Source organism: Alexandromys fortis, unplaced genomic scaffold, assembly GCF_014885135.2.
Source record: "Alexandromys fortis isolate MF-2015 unplaced genomic scaffold, M_Fortis_MF-2015_v1.1 scaffold_69, whole genome shotgun sequence".
NCBI lineage: Eukaryota > Metazoa > Chordata > Mammalia > Rodentia > Cricetidae > Alexandromys > Alexandromys fortis.
Window position 1 is genome coordinate 8,748,441 of NW_026067951.1, and position 18,205 is coordinate 8,766,645.

The 18,205-nt window shown below is 37.0% G+C and overlaps 1 protein-coding gene across 2 annotated transcripts in view; it reads right to left on the minus strand.

Moving 5' to 3' along the window:
- Tasor2 (transcription activation suppressor family member 2) overlaps positions 1 to 18,205 on the minus strand; it is a 62,166-nt gene that overhangs the window by 37,477 nt on the left and 6,484 nt on the right. For both annotated transcript variants that reach the window (XM_050150470.1, XM_050150471.1), the window contains exons 2-12: positions 15,438 to 15,562; positions 15,068 to 15,191; positions 14,963 to 14,988; positions 14,775 to 14,874; positions 12,443 to 12,543; positions 11,373 to 11,476; positions 10,175 to 10,247; positions 10,011 to 10,073; positions 5,397 to 6,113; positions 4,046 to 4,288; positions 923 to 1,796 (exon numbers count right to left, since the gene is read on the minus strand). In XM_050150470.1, coding sequence (XP_050006427.1) covers positions 923 to 1,796; positions 4,046 to 4,288; positions 5,397 to 6,113; positions 10,011 to 10,073; positions 10,175 to 10,247; positions 11,373 to 11,476; positions 12,443 to 12,543; positions 14,775 to 14,874; positions 14,963 to 14,988; positions 15,068 to 15,093 — 2,327 coding nt within the window. In that variant the 5' untranslated portion in view covers positions 15,094 to 15,191; positions 15,438 to 15,562. The remainder of the gene's footprint in view (positions 1 to 922; positions 1,797 to 4,045; positions 4,289 to 5,396; positions 6,114 to 10,010; positions 10,074 to 10,174; positions 10,248 to 11,372; positions 11,477 to 12,442; positions 12,544 to 14,774; positions 14,875 to 14,962; positions 14,989 to 15,067; positions 15,192 to 15,437; positions 15,563 to 18,205) is intronic.

The following is an 18,205-nucleotide window of genomic DNA, read 5'->3' on the forward strand; positions in this document are numbered from 1 at the left end:
AGGAACTCACCAAGGCCAGCTGGCCTGGGTCTGAAAAAGCCTGGGATAAAACCAGACTTGCTGAACATAGCAGACAATGAGGACTACTGAGACCTCAAGAACAATGGCAATGGGTTTTTGATCCTACTGCACGTACTGGCTTTGTGGGAGTCTAGGCAGTTTGGATGCTCACCTTACTAGACCTTGATGGAGGTGGGTGGTGCTTGGGCTTCCCACAGGGCAGGGAACCCTGAATGCTCTTTGGGCTGCCGAGGGAGGGGTACTTGATCGGGGGAGGGGGAGGGTAATGGGAGGCGGTGGCGGTGAGGAGGCAGAAATCTTAGGAAGGAAGGAAGGAAGGAAGGAAGGAAGGAAGGAAGGAAGGAAGGAAGGAAGGAAGGAAGGAAGGAAGGAAGGAAGGAAGATCTTGAAGTTAGAGACAGTTGTTATCTGCCATGTGGGTGCTCTGCTCCAAGTCCTCTGGAAGAGCAGTCACTGAGTGCTCTTAACCACTGAGCCATCTCTCCAGGCCCCTTGTTTTGTTTTTTTGAGACAGGGTTTCTCTTTGTAGCCTTGGCTGTCCTGAAACTCTGTGAACTAGGCTGGCTTCAAACTCACAGACCTGTCTCTGTCTCCTGAGTGCTGGGAATAAAGGTGTGCACCACCACCACCCAGCTCTATCAATCCTTAAGGAAGACTTACAAAATCACTCATTGGCCACTCCCATCAATTTGATGAACAAGCAAATGAAAATCTATTCATAAGTCTCATTTATCTTTACAATAAATCTCCATGTGATCATCAACAATGGCAAAATCTGTCATTTTCAACTCACCTGATATTATATTATTATTATATTATGGCTTTATAACTTTTTCTTCTTCCCCAAGTCTTCCATCTTACCACACAGATCTTGACAAACAGCTGTACCCTTTCTACTTACCCATGTAATGCTCTCACAACAGTTTTCTCCAGAGGGTTGCTGGTGTATTTGCTATCTAAGCTGAATGCATATTCTCCTTCACATTTGAAAGTGATCTTAAAGGAGCCATCACAACTAAGAACCGTACGAGAACAAAAAAAATCTTTGAGACTGGAAGACACGAACAGACTTTTGCGCTTAGTCAATGAATCTTCAGAAAGCTTTTGTAGAGGAGAGGTGGTCTGAAGATGCCGAAATGGCATGACCTTTCCTATAGGAGTTCCAGCTTCGGGGCCTTTTGCCCCATTCTTTGCAAAAGCAGGGCTTGGTAACTTTCTCTGATGCAGATGTTTCTTTGACTGCTCAGCAAGAAGCAAGGCATAGGAATGTTCCACAGCAACAGAGTTTTGACTTGCATCTGAGGATTCTTGGCCTTCCTCAGGGGGTACTGATTGGGCAATAGTAGGAAACTGAGCAAAAGGTACCACGTTTTCTTCTTGGCTAACAGGTAAATTTGACTCTGAATTAAGCTTCTCATCAGAAGATGGTTTAGTTAGTAGAACACCTTTTTGACTTTTAACTCCCCTATGATATTCATGGTCAGAGGTACTGTGCAATGAATTTTCTTTAGAGAGTAAAACATTATTTTGTGGCAATTCAGAGACACTGGGAAGGTTCCTAAGCTCACAAGGTGGTATGGAAGAAGCAGCAGAGCTTAATGCCAGATCAGCTAACATATTTAAGGCCTGGGAGTCACAGTTGATAATTGAGTTTTCAGGAAAACCTTTAGGAATCATTGCAATACTTTCTTGTTGAGCAGTACTTTGGTTAATTCCATCTTTCTGACCATTTGATGAAATTTCTGATTGAAGATGTAAAGTAATGTCTTTTTCAGCTTCATAATAAAAAACAAAAAGAACAGATATACTATTTGTTTTTCTTAGAATATCTTACACATTCCTATACTTAACTGAAAATTAACAGTCAATACAAAAGATTTACGAAAAGAGGGTAGGGAAAACAAAAATCCAGAGTTCTGTCTTTAGCGTGCTTACATTCTAGCTAAAATGTAATTTAGAAATGTGAAATAAGTATTATGCAGTTTGCTAACACACTTCTAAGAACCCATTTCCCAAGAAGCAATTAATTTCAAAACATAGATGTTTAGCTTTATAATGATATGCATAAAACATCATCATCATTATTATTATTATTTTGTTGTTTTTGAGACCGAGTTTCTCTGTTTAACAGCTCTAGCTGTCCTGGAACTAGCTCTTGTAGACCAGGCTGGCCTTGAACTCACAGAGATCTACCTACCTCTGCCTCCCAAATGCTGGGATTAAAAGATATGTGCCGCCACCACCCGGCATATAAAACATTATATAAAAGTGGTGAATATTCAACTATAATCAATTAATTTTAAATTTAATTAATTTTATACTAAAAATTTTACTTTTAGCAATAAAAGCACTATGACCTGCAAAAGAGGCAATCTCCTAGCAATTTCTTTCTGTAATAATGGAGTGTAACCATTTTCCCTTATCAGAAAAATTACATTTTCTAGTGGTTTGCAAGGCATTCTCACTAATCTTTCTTAAATGCTGTTATTATAAAAAATAAAATTCACAACTATACTATGTAACAATTCCCTTTGCAGATAAATGGATACAGAGAAGAGCCAGATGGATCAATCACAGGATGTCTGAAATGGATCAATAACCTGCCTGTAAAAGGCCAGTTCATAAATTTAACTCACTAATACATTTAAGGAGAGGGAAATTCTGGCCTATGATGTATCATTTGGAATGAGAAGGGTACTGGAAGGAAAAATTAATGAAACACAGCTTAGCTGTTTAACATAGCAAAACCTAAAGAGAGCCAGATAGAAAAGGGTCCAAAGTAGAGAATTTTCTTGTTGGCCTGAGACACACTGGAAACACTGAATTTATTTTATGACTCGATGCCCTGTAAGTTACACTGATTTTTCTCTACTTTTGTTAACATTAGTTTACATATACTGATCTATTTCTTATATCGAGTACCACTTGTAAGTTATGGCTACTATGATAATGACTACTAATGTCAAGAAAAGTAGTGTTATTATAATTTAATTAAAAACTTACTGAGTTCTTACTGATTCTCAATTAAAATATAATAATGGGGGTGGTAGATAAATAAAATCTAAAAACAATCAAGACTTTTCCATTTGGAAGAAAAAACACATCATATAAAGATTAAAACTAAGAAGAAAAATAGGCCTAAGGGTAGGGTGTTGTATGTTTGGTTGTATTAAGGTTGAGGTTGAGGTGACTTATAATTCTGATTAAGAATTAATGTCCAAGAGGTGGAAATATAAGACTAATAACAGACAGCTTTTAGTTTATGTATATAAGTTTTATCAAAAGTAAGGTATCTTAAAATTACATCACCTTTTAAAACAAACACACTTTTGGTTACTGCTATTTTTAACAACTTTTACAGCCTTTTCTAAATTACAGTTCAGACAAACACTAGCAGATACTACCTGCAAGAATATTTAATCATAAAAAAGGATTGTTTATCCTTTAACTCTAATAAAATCTTTGTTCAGGCTTTAAAATTAAAGTAGAAACTACTGTTTGAAGCTTACAGGTTTTCTAAGTTATTTAAAGAAAATCATATGTAGTTTGCTCAAAACTGCCAATAATCTAAAATAATGTATTAGGTTTAAAAAGAAGCAATTTAGGTTATTTTACTTCTCTGTCTTTGAAGTATATAGCACAATTAAGAAACCAGGGGCTATGTATGGCTCAGGGATCCAGAGCACTGTTGCTCTGGCAGAGGATCTGGGTTCAATTCCTAGCACCCACATGAGGCTCCCATATATTTCTAACTCCAGTTCCAGGGGACCAGACCCCCTTCTTCTGGCCTCCAGGAGCACTGGATGCACTTTGAGTACAGACATAAATGCACATAACACACTTTACACATACAACTTATCTAAACTTAAGAAAGAAGAAATCATATCATTTTCATTCATATCTGAACTAAAGGCTATAGTGTTACTGATATGTTTCAATTGCTGTTATATATTGCAATATGTTTTCTTACAATCTGTTAAGACATTATTTTAGTGTTCATAGTTACAGGAATAGGGTTTCTTACCAGGATGAAGCTGCTTTCTGGTTTTGGAATTCCGACGACCTCTTGTTACATTTACCTTTTGTTTTGGGGGACACTTTTTCACAGGTGGTTTAGGCCGGGAAACAACTCTACCTGGAGATTTCTCTTGTTTCTTTGCTCTTTTAGCATTTGTAGCTACTGGAGCATCTTTAGAGACAGAAACTTCACGCTTTTTCCTATCCAGTCTGGTTTTCTGTACAAATTGTGCAGTCAGCACTTCTGCACCTTATGCAGAAAAAAACAAGACGTTTTAAGGACGTGTGTGTGTGTGTGTTACCCAGAAATTTAGTGGCATAACCCGTCCTTTATTTTATTTCAGGGCAGTGGGAGCTAATATTAGGAAATACATTAGAAAGTTCTGGGTATCAGTAAAAGATTTCAAAATTAAAGCAAAATGCAGGAAAATAACTAGTGGTTAAATTACAAGGGTCAAGCTTAACATTCAGATCTTGGTAATCAGCATGTTTTATGCTTCTTAGACACCAACATTTCCAAGTTAAAAACAAAAAACAAGACCAGCTGCTTGTTGTCAAAATGGGTAAGTTCATGAAACCCAGGAACATGGTGCTGGTCCTGGCTGGATGCTACTCTGGTTACAAAGCCATCATTGTGATGAATATAGATAAGGGCACCTCAGACCGCCCTTACAGCCATGCCCTTGTGGCTAGAATTGACCTTATCCCCCAAAAGTGACAGCTGCCACGAGCAAGAAGAAAATCGCCAAGAGATCAAAGATCATGTCCTTTGTGAAGGTTTGTAAGTACCATCGCCTCATGCCCACAGGTCCTCTGCAGACATCCCCTTGGACAAAACTGTTGTCAACAAGGATGTCTTTAGAGATCAAGCCCTGAAACATAAGGTCAGCCCATAAGCAAAGGGGTCAACGCATTATATAACCAATGTTTCTTCTATTCATTCATACATTGATCATCTCTGGCTCTGTCACTTTATATAGGTAGAGTTGGAAAATTAAGACAGAGATCATAAAGCCTTCAAAGCTGAAAGTATATACTTTCCGGTTCTTCGTGGGAAATGTTTGCAAATCTTTTCTTTTAATGATGGGAAACATATTTACTTAAAAGCAAAGCTTCTGAAAAAACCATTTGTTCTTCCCTGTCTTGTATCCTTCCTCAAACTTGACCTTGACCTCCCACTTGACCAGAAAGTATATACCTTACCTAAATCACTGTCTTAGTTTTTATATATTTGCATATCACTCAGAAAAAAAAATGGCTTTTCTAACAAACTGTTAAGCTCTAGGTCACATGAATCCAGTCAAATAATAGGGTTTGAGGTGAAGCATAACTACAATAATCACATAGATAATTCTCACCTCTTTTTATCTTCTGAGGAAACTGCCCTTTAACTAACTTAAGAGTTGGGATGCATGATCCGCTGTCTGCCCTGGGCGCAGTTCTTTTGGAAAGGGGGCGGCCCAGGCTTATTCGTTTATTTGGAAGCATAACAGCTGATGTGCTGGCCTTTCTCTTTGGCTGAACTCTCAGATTTGAAGGTGGAGTCAATGGAGCCACAGCTCTCTTCTTCACTCTAAGCATTTTCCCAGATTTTTTTGTTGTTTCAGTTTCTTTTCTTACTTCCATCTCTGAGTCAAGAAATTCAGGATTTGAAGCCATAACTAAAGAAAATCCAGCATCACAAATCCCATCTGCAATACGAGGACACTGAGGATGCTCTGCTAACAAGTCTAAAGTAGTAGACAGATCCAGAGTGTAGCCAGTAGGGTCTGAAAAATAACTCTTCAACTGAATCAGAGACTCTGAAGGGCACTTTTCATCTGGGGATGCCAAGTCAAAACTATAGGACAGTTTCCTAATGAACGCAGTGTCTTTCATTCCATCTTGAGGAGCCATCAATGACAGGCTTTTGTCCACCTTATACAGGTCTTGGAAACTATGCTTTACTAAGACGTTTGGAGGGATTCCTTTTTCAGGAAGTGATTTCTTTGCTTCTAGAAGTGCACAACTAAGGGCGGGTATAATAGGTATCACTTTCAAAGAGATGTCATCTTCAACTTTTAAGTCCTTTGCCCCTAAAACACATATACACATACATTAAAAATTTGACACTGTTTCAGACAAACAGGAAAAATATTAGATTTCAAAATTATTACCAGGTTAAATATGCTACAGTACTGCAAATAAAAACCAAAGTGGCAACTAGTAAAAGTTTAATGAGTAAATTTAACAAATATGTATCTCCATATACTTCCATCTCTCACACACACACATACATTGAAAAAGAATGATTTGATATATGAATACTATGTTACAACAAGTAAAAACTCTGCCTCCAATTCCACCTCACCTACAGGGTGTTTAGAGACAGCCCAGTGGACCTTATAGCAGCAGTACTACTACCCTAAGGGCAAGCAGCCCACTTCCAGCTCCACTTACACTCTTCTAAGAAGCTATAATACAAACAGAACAGAGGCCTTAAACCTCAAATGTAACTGAACTAAAAGATGCTATTTTGCCTTCTCTATGAAATTATATTTTACACATATTTTAAAAATTAACTGTACTGTCTAATCTGTATTGTACCTCATCTTCCTGGTCCACTCTCCGATTAACTTTGTTTTTATTTTTAAAGCAAATCAATGACCTCACAAATAAGAAAAAAGGAGAATATCAGATTTCTATGAACTACTTAACAAAATCCTAAAAAACATCTGTCACCAGTACTATAAATCTACAGAAACAACTCCAGTGCCTACTAAATCAAAACAGGAATTAGGACATTAAAATGTAGAATTATGAAATACCAAAATCATCTTAGTTAAATACACTAACACTGTAGCAAATATTAGAAAAGGCAAAAAGGGCAAATAAAAGAAAATGTAGTTCAGTATTAAAATTTCTTTCTTTAAAGCTCATTAGAGTACCAAAAGGAAGAAAAAGAAAATATAGAAAAGATCTGTATGTATTACTAAAGACAGTTTCATGAAAAAGGAACATTCCCTAGGCAACTTCACTATTTCTAGAATTGACTTAGAAAGACAGAAGTCGCCAGGAAGTGGTAATGCAGTCTTCAATCCCAGCACTTGGGAGCAGAGGCAGGAGAATCTCTGTGAGTTCAAGGCCAAACTGGCTACAAAGTGAGTTCCAGGACAACCAGCGCTAGTACACAGAGAAACCCTGTCTCAAAAAGAAAAGTAAGAGTTAATATGCTTTGTAGTAGACTTACCACAAAATATGAAGATTAAGTTGGCTAAGCAAAATTTCAACTTAAGAAAAGTAGCTAAAGCTCTGAATAAGACTAAGAACTATCTCAATGAGGAAGATATAAAAAAGTAATCCAACACTGTTTTATTCATTCACACAGCATTCCTGTGCTTTTCCTGGGTTCAAGTAAGAGTTATCAGACTGGCGGTTTATAATTAAAGAGGAAAAATGAGGGCTGGGATGTGGCTCAGTAGCACGGGGTTCAAGAAGCATGATGAGGCCTTGAATTCAAATCTCCAGGAGAAAGGAAAGAAAGTGGGGGAAAGGGAAGTGAGAGACAAAAAGTGAAGAATTTAACCATAAATCTTTTCTTTTTTAAGGTTATTGTACTTTTTGTGTATGTGACTACACATGTATCTGCAAATGCTGGTACTGAACCCCTTGAAGATAGAGCTATAGGCTGAATCACCTAAGGTAGGTGCTGGGAACCGAACCTGGATCCTCTAAAAGAACAGCAAGTGTTCTTAACCAAAGAACCATCTCTACAGTTCCAAAATAAAAAAACCTTAACAGAAAAAAAGTAACACAGTATGGTAGCTGAGAGGCAGCCCTGGAATCAGGTTGATTTAGGGCAAATCTGTCTGTTTCTTCATCTTTAAAGCGGTTATAAAAATACTTACTTTAAGGATTGCAAAAAATCAATTATACTTAGAAAAAATACATAACACAATAAATGTGAATATCCTTTGTCAATCTGTTTGTATAACTGGTTGTTTTATTTGTTCCAAAATATCAAAAAGTACTGTGCTCTTTCTTTTTTGACTACCTGTGTATATATACTTAAAAATCAACTTTAAGGGGCTGTAGAGATGGCTCATCAATTAAGAGCAGTGGTCACTCTTCCACAGGACCTAAGTTCAGTTCAAGTAAACACAGAGGCTCAAAACTACTCCAAACTCGAGTTTCTGGGGGACTCAATGCCCTCTTCTAGCCTTCAAGGTCACTGCACACATGTGCTACACATACATACATGTAGGCAAAATACTCATAAACATAAAGTACAGGGGGCTGGAGAGATGGCTCAGAGGTTAAGAGCACTGCCTGTTCTTCCAAAGGTCCTGAGTTCAATTCCCAGCAACCACATGGTGGCTCACAACCATCTGTAGTGAGATCTGGCGCCCTCTTCTGGACTGTAGGAATACATGCAGACAGAATACTGAGAATACTGTATACATAATAAATAAATAAAAAAAAAAACATAAAGTACAATCATTTTATTTTAATTTTTTCCGAGACAGGGTCCTGGCTATCTTGGAACTCACACTGTAGACCAGGCTGGCCTTCAACGCACAGAGATCCACCTGCCTCTGCCTCCCAAGTGCTGGGATTAAAGTCCTACACCACCATCATTGGTCTAATAATTTTTTAAGAACATTTTTATATTGGCTATAATTTTAGAAATATTAAATCTAGCATTACCCTGTTACATTTCTTTAAAACACTATTTCTTTAGATGCCTGACACACATATGCTCTGAAGATACAGAATAAAACCAAGGTAGACATAATGTAGCCCAGTGGTAAACTGTATGCTCAGAACCCCAGCATCGTGAACCAAAAACCAAATAAAGCGCATTAATATATTTGTATGATAAGCACAGCCAGGTATGATGGCAAATAGCTAAAATCCCAGGTGATGCAGTTCTGGAAGATCAAATCCAGAGCTTTATGCCTATGAGACTAACACTCTACCAACTGAGCTACACCCCCAACCCAGAAATGTTTTAACTGCAATATGATACACATGGCATATTGTGTCAGGTACTATATGACTTGACTTGTGAGAGTCTGAATGAGAATGTCCTCCATGGGCTCAGATGTTTCAGTGTTGGTCTCCAATGGATGGCAGTTGTTTGGGAGGTTTGAAGGTGTGGCCTTCCTGAAAGAAGCATGTCAATGGGGCAAGCTTTGAGGTTTCAGAGCCTCTTGCCATTACTAGCAAGTTCTCTCGGCTTGCTGCTCCAGCCCCCAGTCTGCTGTCTCCGATCCAACATCACAGATCCTAGTCCTCTGGAACCATGAGCCCAAACAGACGCTTCTCTCTTTATGCTGCTTTAGTCACGCTGTTTTATCACTGCGACAGAAAAGTCACTAACGTGATGAATATTACCTTTTGAGGCCAGGTGATAGCAGCACACGCCTTTAATCCCAGCTCTTGGGAGGCAAAAGCAAGAGGAGCTATGTCTTTGAGTTCAAGGTCAGCCTGGTCTACAGAGCAAGTTCCAGGATAGCTAAATCTATAGAGAGAACCCCTGTCTTAAAAAACCAAAAAGAGAAAAAAAAATTTTTTTGTCTCTAACAGTCAAGTATTTGTCACTGGGGTCAATGTCATCTTGGGAATGCATGGTCCAAATACAAAGTCCCACCATCTAGATATGAACGATAGCCATGAAAACTCCAAGTCACTGTTTTTAGACAGGCATGGAAAAAGCATATCCTAGATACCGTTGAACAACAAATGAATTCAATTTTGGCTACTGAGAATTTGAGGAAGCCTAGACATGCTAGATATGTTGTCAGTGGATGGGGACCCAGGTCTGAAGCTTAGAGTCTACTTGTAAAGGTCAACTAGGAAGACAAAAGACAGGCAAATACTTGGAGAAAAAACACAGTTAACAAGTGCTCTGTGCTACTGAGAAGTCGAATAAGATACAGTCTGGAAAGTATGCAAGAGGCTAAGTAAACTGGGTACCACTGTAACCTCACCTGTTGATTGAGGTGAGTGGAATAAATGTAAACCGTGTAGACCCATCTGCTCATCTCCAAAATCTGTAAGAGTAAGAATCAGGAGAAGAAAATGTAGGTTGTTAATCTTCTGAAACAAAAGTAAAAACATTAAAAAAAATTTTCCCCCAAAAACTTGCTCTTACCTGGTTCTGGTGTTAAGGCTGATGACGTAAGTAAAATGAAAAATTCCCTATCTTCTAAGCATTTGATGATTGCCTAATTAAAAAAACAAAATAAAAGAGGTCTATTCAATCTCTCTACTTCAGGAGAACTACTACAGACTGAGCAGGACTGATATTTTTGAAAGGTGGGCTCCATAAAAGTTTCCACTTATCAGTGTAACTCATGCCATTTCGAGCTACTGAGAGGCGTGCAGATCATACTAACCTTAACCTTTCTAATGAAACTAAAGTGGTGGTCAGAAGGAGCTCTGTCTCTTCCCACCCATGAGGAAAGGAAGCATGGATCCCTGACTGGCAGTCACAGGACAAAACTATCATACAGAAACTAATGTTATTTGTAAGTCAAAGTGTTTAAACCAACGTTATCATTAAGACAAGTCACTGTCCCAACACATGAGCATGAATGCACGGTCTGTTTTACTTTACTGACTTCTTTCTTTTAAGATTAATGTATTATGTATAGTATTCTGCCTACATATACATTTGTATGCCAGAAGAGGGCACCAGATCTCATTATAGATGGTTGTGGGCCACTATGTGGTTGCTGGGACTTGACCACTGAGCCATCTCTCCAGCCCACTTCATTGATTTCTTAATGTCTGTTATGGGGACAGACAAGTCCTGGCTTGCTTCATTACTGTAGTTCAACATTTGCATCATTTCCTTTGTAATATTTAGAAATAACTCATCATAAAAGCTAGTTCCAACTCTGGGTCAAGCATCTATTTCTATCTTTACTCTGAGCAACTTTGGCTAACTGTCATGTTAAGAGTCCTTTAAACCAGTAGCTATTCCTCAGTCTTATTGCCTCTATTATGAAAACATAAGAAAAACTTTCATAAACTCCTGGAAAATGGTAAACGTAGCTTTCAAAGAAGCATCTCAGAAGTGGTACTGCAACTAATGCAAACACACCTAGATAACTATCAATATATCAAAGAACAAAGACTTAAGAGGAAAAAAAAACCTTGTTCTTTTAGTCAGAAATAAAAACTGAATAATAAGACAAAAGGTAAGCTGAGATGTAAGAAAAATGAAAATGCCAGTTATAATGTATCAGTATACACAACAATGAAACCCCTACCAACAAGCTAAGTAACTCAGCTAATTTCCCAGTTTAAGGAAAAAAATAATTACACTTGAAATTAGTGATTCTTACCAATTGCTGATTTTTAATATACTCGATTAGCTTATCTATGTTTTCCCCTTGTTTGTTTGACAGTTCCACTTCATATAAATCAAAGCATAAATCCTGGCAACAAACTGTAAGGGAATCAGAAATACACAATAACATTTTAAATTTTAATTTAAAAGTATTGACAATTCCATGTAGATGTATAAAGTGTTTTGATCACATACACTCCCAATGCCCTCTCTTTAAGACATATATGTATGTATTACATACATACAGACACTATATAGTGTGTCACTATGTTTTCCTAGCTGGCCTGAAACTTGCTTTATAGACCAGGGTGACCTTGAACCCAGAGACCTGTCTGCCTCTGCCTCCTTAGAATTAGGATTAAAGGCATGAGCCACCATACCATGCTTTAGAACATTTGTTTGTTTGTTGAAACAGGGTTTCTTTGTACAGCCTTGGCTGCCCTAGAACTAGCTCTATAGAGCAGGTTGGCCTCGAACTCCTAGAGCTCCAGCCATTTGCCTCTGTCTCCCAAATGCTGATCTCTTATTTATTTTCAATTTAACAGTGCATAAATTAAAAACAATAAAAACTTTGTGCAGGAGAGGAATGGGTCAGAGTTTTCAGCTTTTTTTAAAAAATATTTATTTATTTATTATGTATACAATAGTCTGTGTTTATGCCTGCAGGCCAGAAGAGGCACCAGACCCCATTACAGATGGTTGTGAGCCACCATGTGGTTGCTGGGAATTGAACTCAGGACCTTTGGAAGAGCAGGCAATGCTCTTAACCTCTAAGCCATTTCTCTAGCCCCTCAGCTTTTTTTTTTTTTTTTTTAAAGTGCATTTGCTCAATTCTCTGAGCATTCTGTATTAAAGATAGAATCTTTGTCATCTCAGATGAATCAGTCAGTTTCTAACAGGCATCCAAGAAGTAGACAACAGGGTAATTCTACAGCTTTCGCAAGAGACCATTTTATGAATCATTTAAGATGAAATTTAGACATGTATACGAATGTTTGGATGACAGAGTAGACAGTAACTATAGTAAGCCCAGAGTATGTACTGTGCTATTACATTTTAACAGACCTTTCTGCTCCAAATAATTCTGTCTTCTAAAGGCAGCTTCTGGTAGGCTTTCTTTCAGAGAAGATACTTTCATTACATACTTAAAATCTAGTTCCCGTGGCCTAAAAAACAAAAATGTTATCAATCAGTGTAATAAATAGTGACATAACCTTATCACTTTATAATTCAAATGAAAACAAAAATATAACCATAAAAGTCCTTCAGGGCTGGAGAAATGGCCTAGTTGTTAAAGAGTCCTACTCTTGCTGAGTTTGGTTCCTAGCACCCACAATGGGCAGTTTGACCCCTCCTTTGGGCCTCTACTGGCACCTGCACATACATATCCCCACAAAAGGCATGCGTACATACACAATGTTTTAAAGCCCTTAAATTCCAGGCTAGGTAATTTAGATATCTATAAACAATATAAATTCTCACACATATGACCCACAGATATCATGTATAAACATGTTTACATCTTCTGAATACATGTATTTCTGGCAACGCTCAATTATCCAGGTATGTTAAAAATTGTGTTCTAAAACTGAGACTTTTCAAAACTTACTAAATTGAAAGTCTCTGAAATACTGGGTTATACCATAGAATGAGTCATGTGCAGATCTTTATTCTATTGTCTCCCCAAAATTTTTCTTTCTTCACAATTTATTTTGAAATGGTATCGGACCTATATAAAAGTTGTAAAAGCAGCACAAAAAATTTCTATACTGTACTATATTTGCTTACTCTACATGCTTTTGTTTTGTCTAATTTTCTTTCTTTTTTTTGAGAGGCATATCTGATGCCCTATTACCTCAAAATACTTCCTCACATTCCTCCCCCAAATGTAATTTCCTTGTACAATAAATTACCAAAAATGAACAAATTCACAATCACAGATTACTATTACTTAGCTTATACCTTATCCAAACTTTGCTAAGATTCTTCAAAAACCAACTATGCCTAAGAAAAACAGACTGAGAAAGTTGCACAAATAGTAATCAAGAAAAAGAGGCGTTCTATTTAAGGAGGGGACAAAATAGAAGCTTGAGGGGAGGGACCTGGGAGGGGTTAAAAGAAAGGGAAGGCAAAGTGATGTAAATCTATTTCAGTTAAAAGCACATTTAAAAACTTTTAAAAAGCTGGGCAGTGGTGGCTCAAATCTTTAATCCCAGCACTCTGAGAGACAGAGGCCAGCCTGGTCTGCAAAGCAAGTTCCAGGATAGCCAGAGCTACACAGAGAAACTGTCTCAAAAACAAAAAACTTAAAAAATAGATTTTGCTAGACAGATAACGCACCTTTAATCCCAGCACTCAGGAGGCAGAGACAGGTGGATCTCTGAGTTCGAGGCCAGAATGGTCTACACAGAGAAACCCTGTCTTGAAAAACCAAAAAGAGTTTCAGTTGTCTCCAGTGAAGAGTCTGCCTTTTTTTTCATTTGTGATTAATATGCAGGTTGTAGGAAAATATTAAAAGATACACAACCGGATTTTCACTTTATCATCTAATTGAATACTATGTGCCACCATTTTTCCTACATTTAGTAACTACATTCTACAGCAAGAAAGAGCTTTTCTTTCTTTTAAAATTATTTTTGACAAAATTCTTACTTTACTATTTATGGGCTATACTATCCCTGTTCTCTGTTCTTACAAATGGCCAAAAGAAAATGAATTCTGACAGAATAAAATTGTCAAGTCAACTAAATTATATCTATCTTTCAGTGATATGGAGTACAAAGTATGAACAGAAGAAGCAAAATGGTTTCTTAAGACGTCCTTCACAGTTCTCCAGGAGAGAGAAAAATAAAGAAAAAAAAAGGAAACAACTTCATTATCATAATTCATCATACTACAAACAAATTTAACAGTTACTTTTAGTATTTTTTGCAAGGGAGTGATTTGAGTATTAGAACATCAGATAACGTAAATCTTAATGAAGAATCAATAGGGACTGTCATTAGCTGTATTGCTCGCTGGACAAATTTCATTTGCTTTAGAGGAAATGCAAGCTTTAAATATAAAGTAATTCAGTCAGGCATGGCAACAGATTCACGGAGTCCCAGTTATTCAGGAAGCTGAAGTGAGAGGATCACTTGAACCTATAAATTCAAAACCAGCTTGGCCAATATAGCAAGATCCCATCTCAACTACAACAAGAGAAATACTATTTTCCCTTAAGGATCAGAATTCAGGTCACTTGTGTACTTCTACTCTACACACTTAAACAAATGTATTCTAACCTAAAACCAAGTAAAATATATTTCACACCATTAAGACCTTGAAAAGAGTACCAAGTACTTAGGACTGGAAAAACAAAATATGCATTAAGGATGACATCAAATATAATACTTACAGTTGTACTGGAATTACTGTGCCATAAGTAGAACAAAGAGTTATATCACACAGGAAACAACCCTGAATAATTAACTGCCCTTTCCATGGAGAGGTGAGAGCTTGAAGAAATGAGGACAGAAAGAAGCTGATTACTTTGTGAAACATTTACTAAAACAAAAAAACTATAAGAATTATTTAATTCCTTACCATTTTTATTGAGACTTCTTTCAAGTCTAGAAAGAAACAAAAAATATTTTTATTAGAGAAAAAAACCCCAAACCAAACAAACAAAGTACAAAGGCAATTACTCACATGTTTTTATAAGTGGGCGTTGCCATCTTTTAGGTTCCCAGGATTGAAAAGCTACAATTATAAGAGGAAAGGTCTGTCTGGGTCATTTAATAACAGCGTTGCGTGAAAGTTCATAGAGGTAATTCTGAAAGAAGGAAAAACGTATTATTAGTACTATAGAATTACCCATGGATAGCCACAGAGAAACCCTGTCTCGAAAAACCAAAAAAAAAAAAAAAAAAAAAAAAAANAAAAAAAAAAAAAAAAAAAAAAAAGAAAAAAAAAAGAATTACCCATGGATTAAATTCATCCCAACCCTAGTCAAACCTGAAATTTAGGACATTAGGCTAAGAAATATTTTTTAGGCATAATTTATTTATAGTGACTATACCTGATTTAGTTCGAAGGCACGAAAATGACTTCTTTTGTAAGAAAACATACAGGTATCTGCAGCCACATATCAGACACTGTCAGAAGATGGCCTGTACAATTCTCAGACACAAACTTGATTTTTCCCTAGAATTAAAACAAAAGACTCATGAGATGTCTTCAAATAGCAATAGCCTTAATAGTAGGGCTCATTTTAAAATAGGGATATAGATGTATTTTTTTCACTAGTAACCAAAATAAAAGTTATGCTTCTTAGAAAAATAATCATCTTATCGTCACTGATGGTTTTAATCACTCATAAGCATTTTAAAACTCGAAAAAATAGCTGTACTTGGGAATCTTTCAAAAGTTTCCATCACAGTATCAAAGGAATACCTGATCATACCAATTACCTTTAATGAAACTTCACTGAACGGCTATGTAGTAGTTGTAATAGGAAATATAACAAATAAAACCTTAATTATCAAAAGATGAATTTCCTCTGGACACTGGTGGTGCACACCCTTAATCCCAGCACTTGGGAGGCAGAGGCAGGTGGATCTCTGTGAGGTCGAGGACAGCTTGGTCTACAAAGCTAGTTCCAGGACAGCTAGAGCTGTCACACAAAGAAACCCTGTCTCAAAAGACAAACAAGATGAGTTTCCAAAGCAAAGAATTGATGAATTGTAAATTAAGCCAGTGCCCAGAAAGTCCTCAAAGGGAGAACATGTAATAAAGTGAATCACAGGCAGATACAGCAGTATTTCCTGTGATAGATTAGATGAAGGATTAAAAGTTGGGTTTCCTGAAGCTAGGAGTATAACTAAGTAGTAGAGTGCTCACCTAATATGGGCAAATAGGTGAAAGGTCTTAGTTTTGATTTCTAGCAATAAGAAAAAAAAAAGTCAAGTCTTAACATAGGATGAACCGGCATAGAATGAGTAAGTGCTAAGGGGGGGGAGGGGCTCATAAGCCTCTACTAGTAGCTGAGGAGTTACTGACAGTTGATGACTTCTGGGGGAGGGAGAGTTCTCTTTAAGGGTATAGTCCCAATATGTCCACCACACTCCCAGTGAGTGACACCACACTCATAGTTATATGGGCAGCACAAATGGGACTAGGTAGTTTACTTAGGGGAAAAAAAGAACAGGTAGTTGAGAAGGGTTAGGGAAGGGGGAGATGAATCTGAGAATTACAAGAAGTAAATATCAAAATACATTATTTGAAATCCTCAAATAATTAACAAAACTACTATAGTAAGTAAAAGAACAGGGGCTGGCTCAAATGATTAAGAACACTGGCTACTCTTCTAGAGGACTTGGGTTTAATTCCCAGCACCAAAATGATGACTATTAACTGAGTGTTACTTCTAGTTCCAGCGGATCTGAAACCCTCTTTTGGCCTCCTCGGGCACCAGGCATGTATACTGTATATAGATAGATGTTTAAGCAAAACATTCATATACAAAATAAAAACAAATCTGTATACTGTGTGGTCCTATTTACATACAGATCTAAAAAGGTGGGAAATAGACTAGTTGTCTGGGGTGGTGACGAGAGGGTCACAGATTGATTACAGTGATGGTTTCACAAATCTGAATACATGAGAACAACACACATGCTAGACCACACAGTTTAAATGGGTGAATACTACTGCACAGGAAATACTGCGAGGCACCTTAAAAACCACAATCATCAACAATCAGCCAGCGTGCATAATGATCTTTTTCAGTCCTCTGTTATATTTTGCTTTATCAACACCACTAAACACCCTCTTTTTGAGTTCCTGCTGCTGTGGGGTGCATATGTTCCTCCACTTCCCCGTTATCTAGATTCATCTACTCTACTACTCCTATACAAGCCACCTAATGCCGTCTTGGCTTCAACTAATACCCCCAACTCTGGATCCCTCTTACACTACTTTTATTACTACAAGGCTGTTTCAGAAACATCTTGAAAGGCTGAGTATTTCTTTAATTCATAAAATAGTGCTTGTCCACTTACTGAGAAATTATTAAGTACAAGTTCTTTTTCCTTGGTAAAGGACTCTAAATGTCATTTAATCCTCACAGTAATCCTACAAAGTTAACTATTTTTCCAAATAAGAAAACAAAGCCTAAAACTTTGATGCTAATTATGTTTTTAACTATTACCTACTTATCGCCCTGAATTCATAAGCATCCCTGTCAATCTTTTCTTCTTTCTTTCTTTATTCCTTTCTTTCTTTCTACTCAGGGCACCACTGCAGTGTGTTGACAGCATTACAGTCTCGCTCACCCCTAACATTCCACAGTTGTCAAGCTTGCTCAGATGTATTTGTTCTCTATTCCTTTATCATTACAATGGCATAGGAGTCTTACCAAAGTACTAATCTCTTGGCACTGAAAAATATCATTTTAGATTCAAAACTCAATTATGTCTAAACTTCTAATTGAAGATTATGACCTTCTTAACACTAATGAATCTAGCTTTTATTATAGTCATCTCAGGGAAATAACTAAGTCTCACTTCATTTTGTATTAGTCGAAATTCACTTTCCTCAGCCCTACATCTATCTGGCTGTTATCTGAGGTAACAGCACTTGGCCAACAGAGTGCACACTGACATGCCAATTTTGCCTTTTAACAATGGAACTATTTTGTTTATTACAAATGTTAAAATGAAAATTATAAATCTTAAAATATAATTTATATAATCTATAAAGCAATATACAATCTGATCACTGTATATTCACAGCTGAAAACAAGCTCATGTACAATAAACAAGTTATATCTACAAATGATGACGTTTT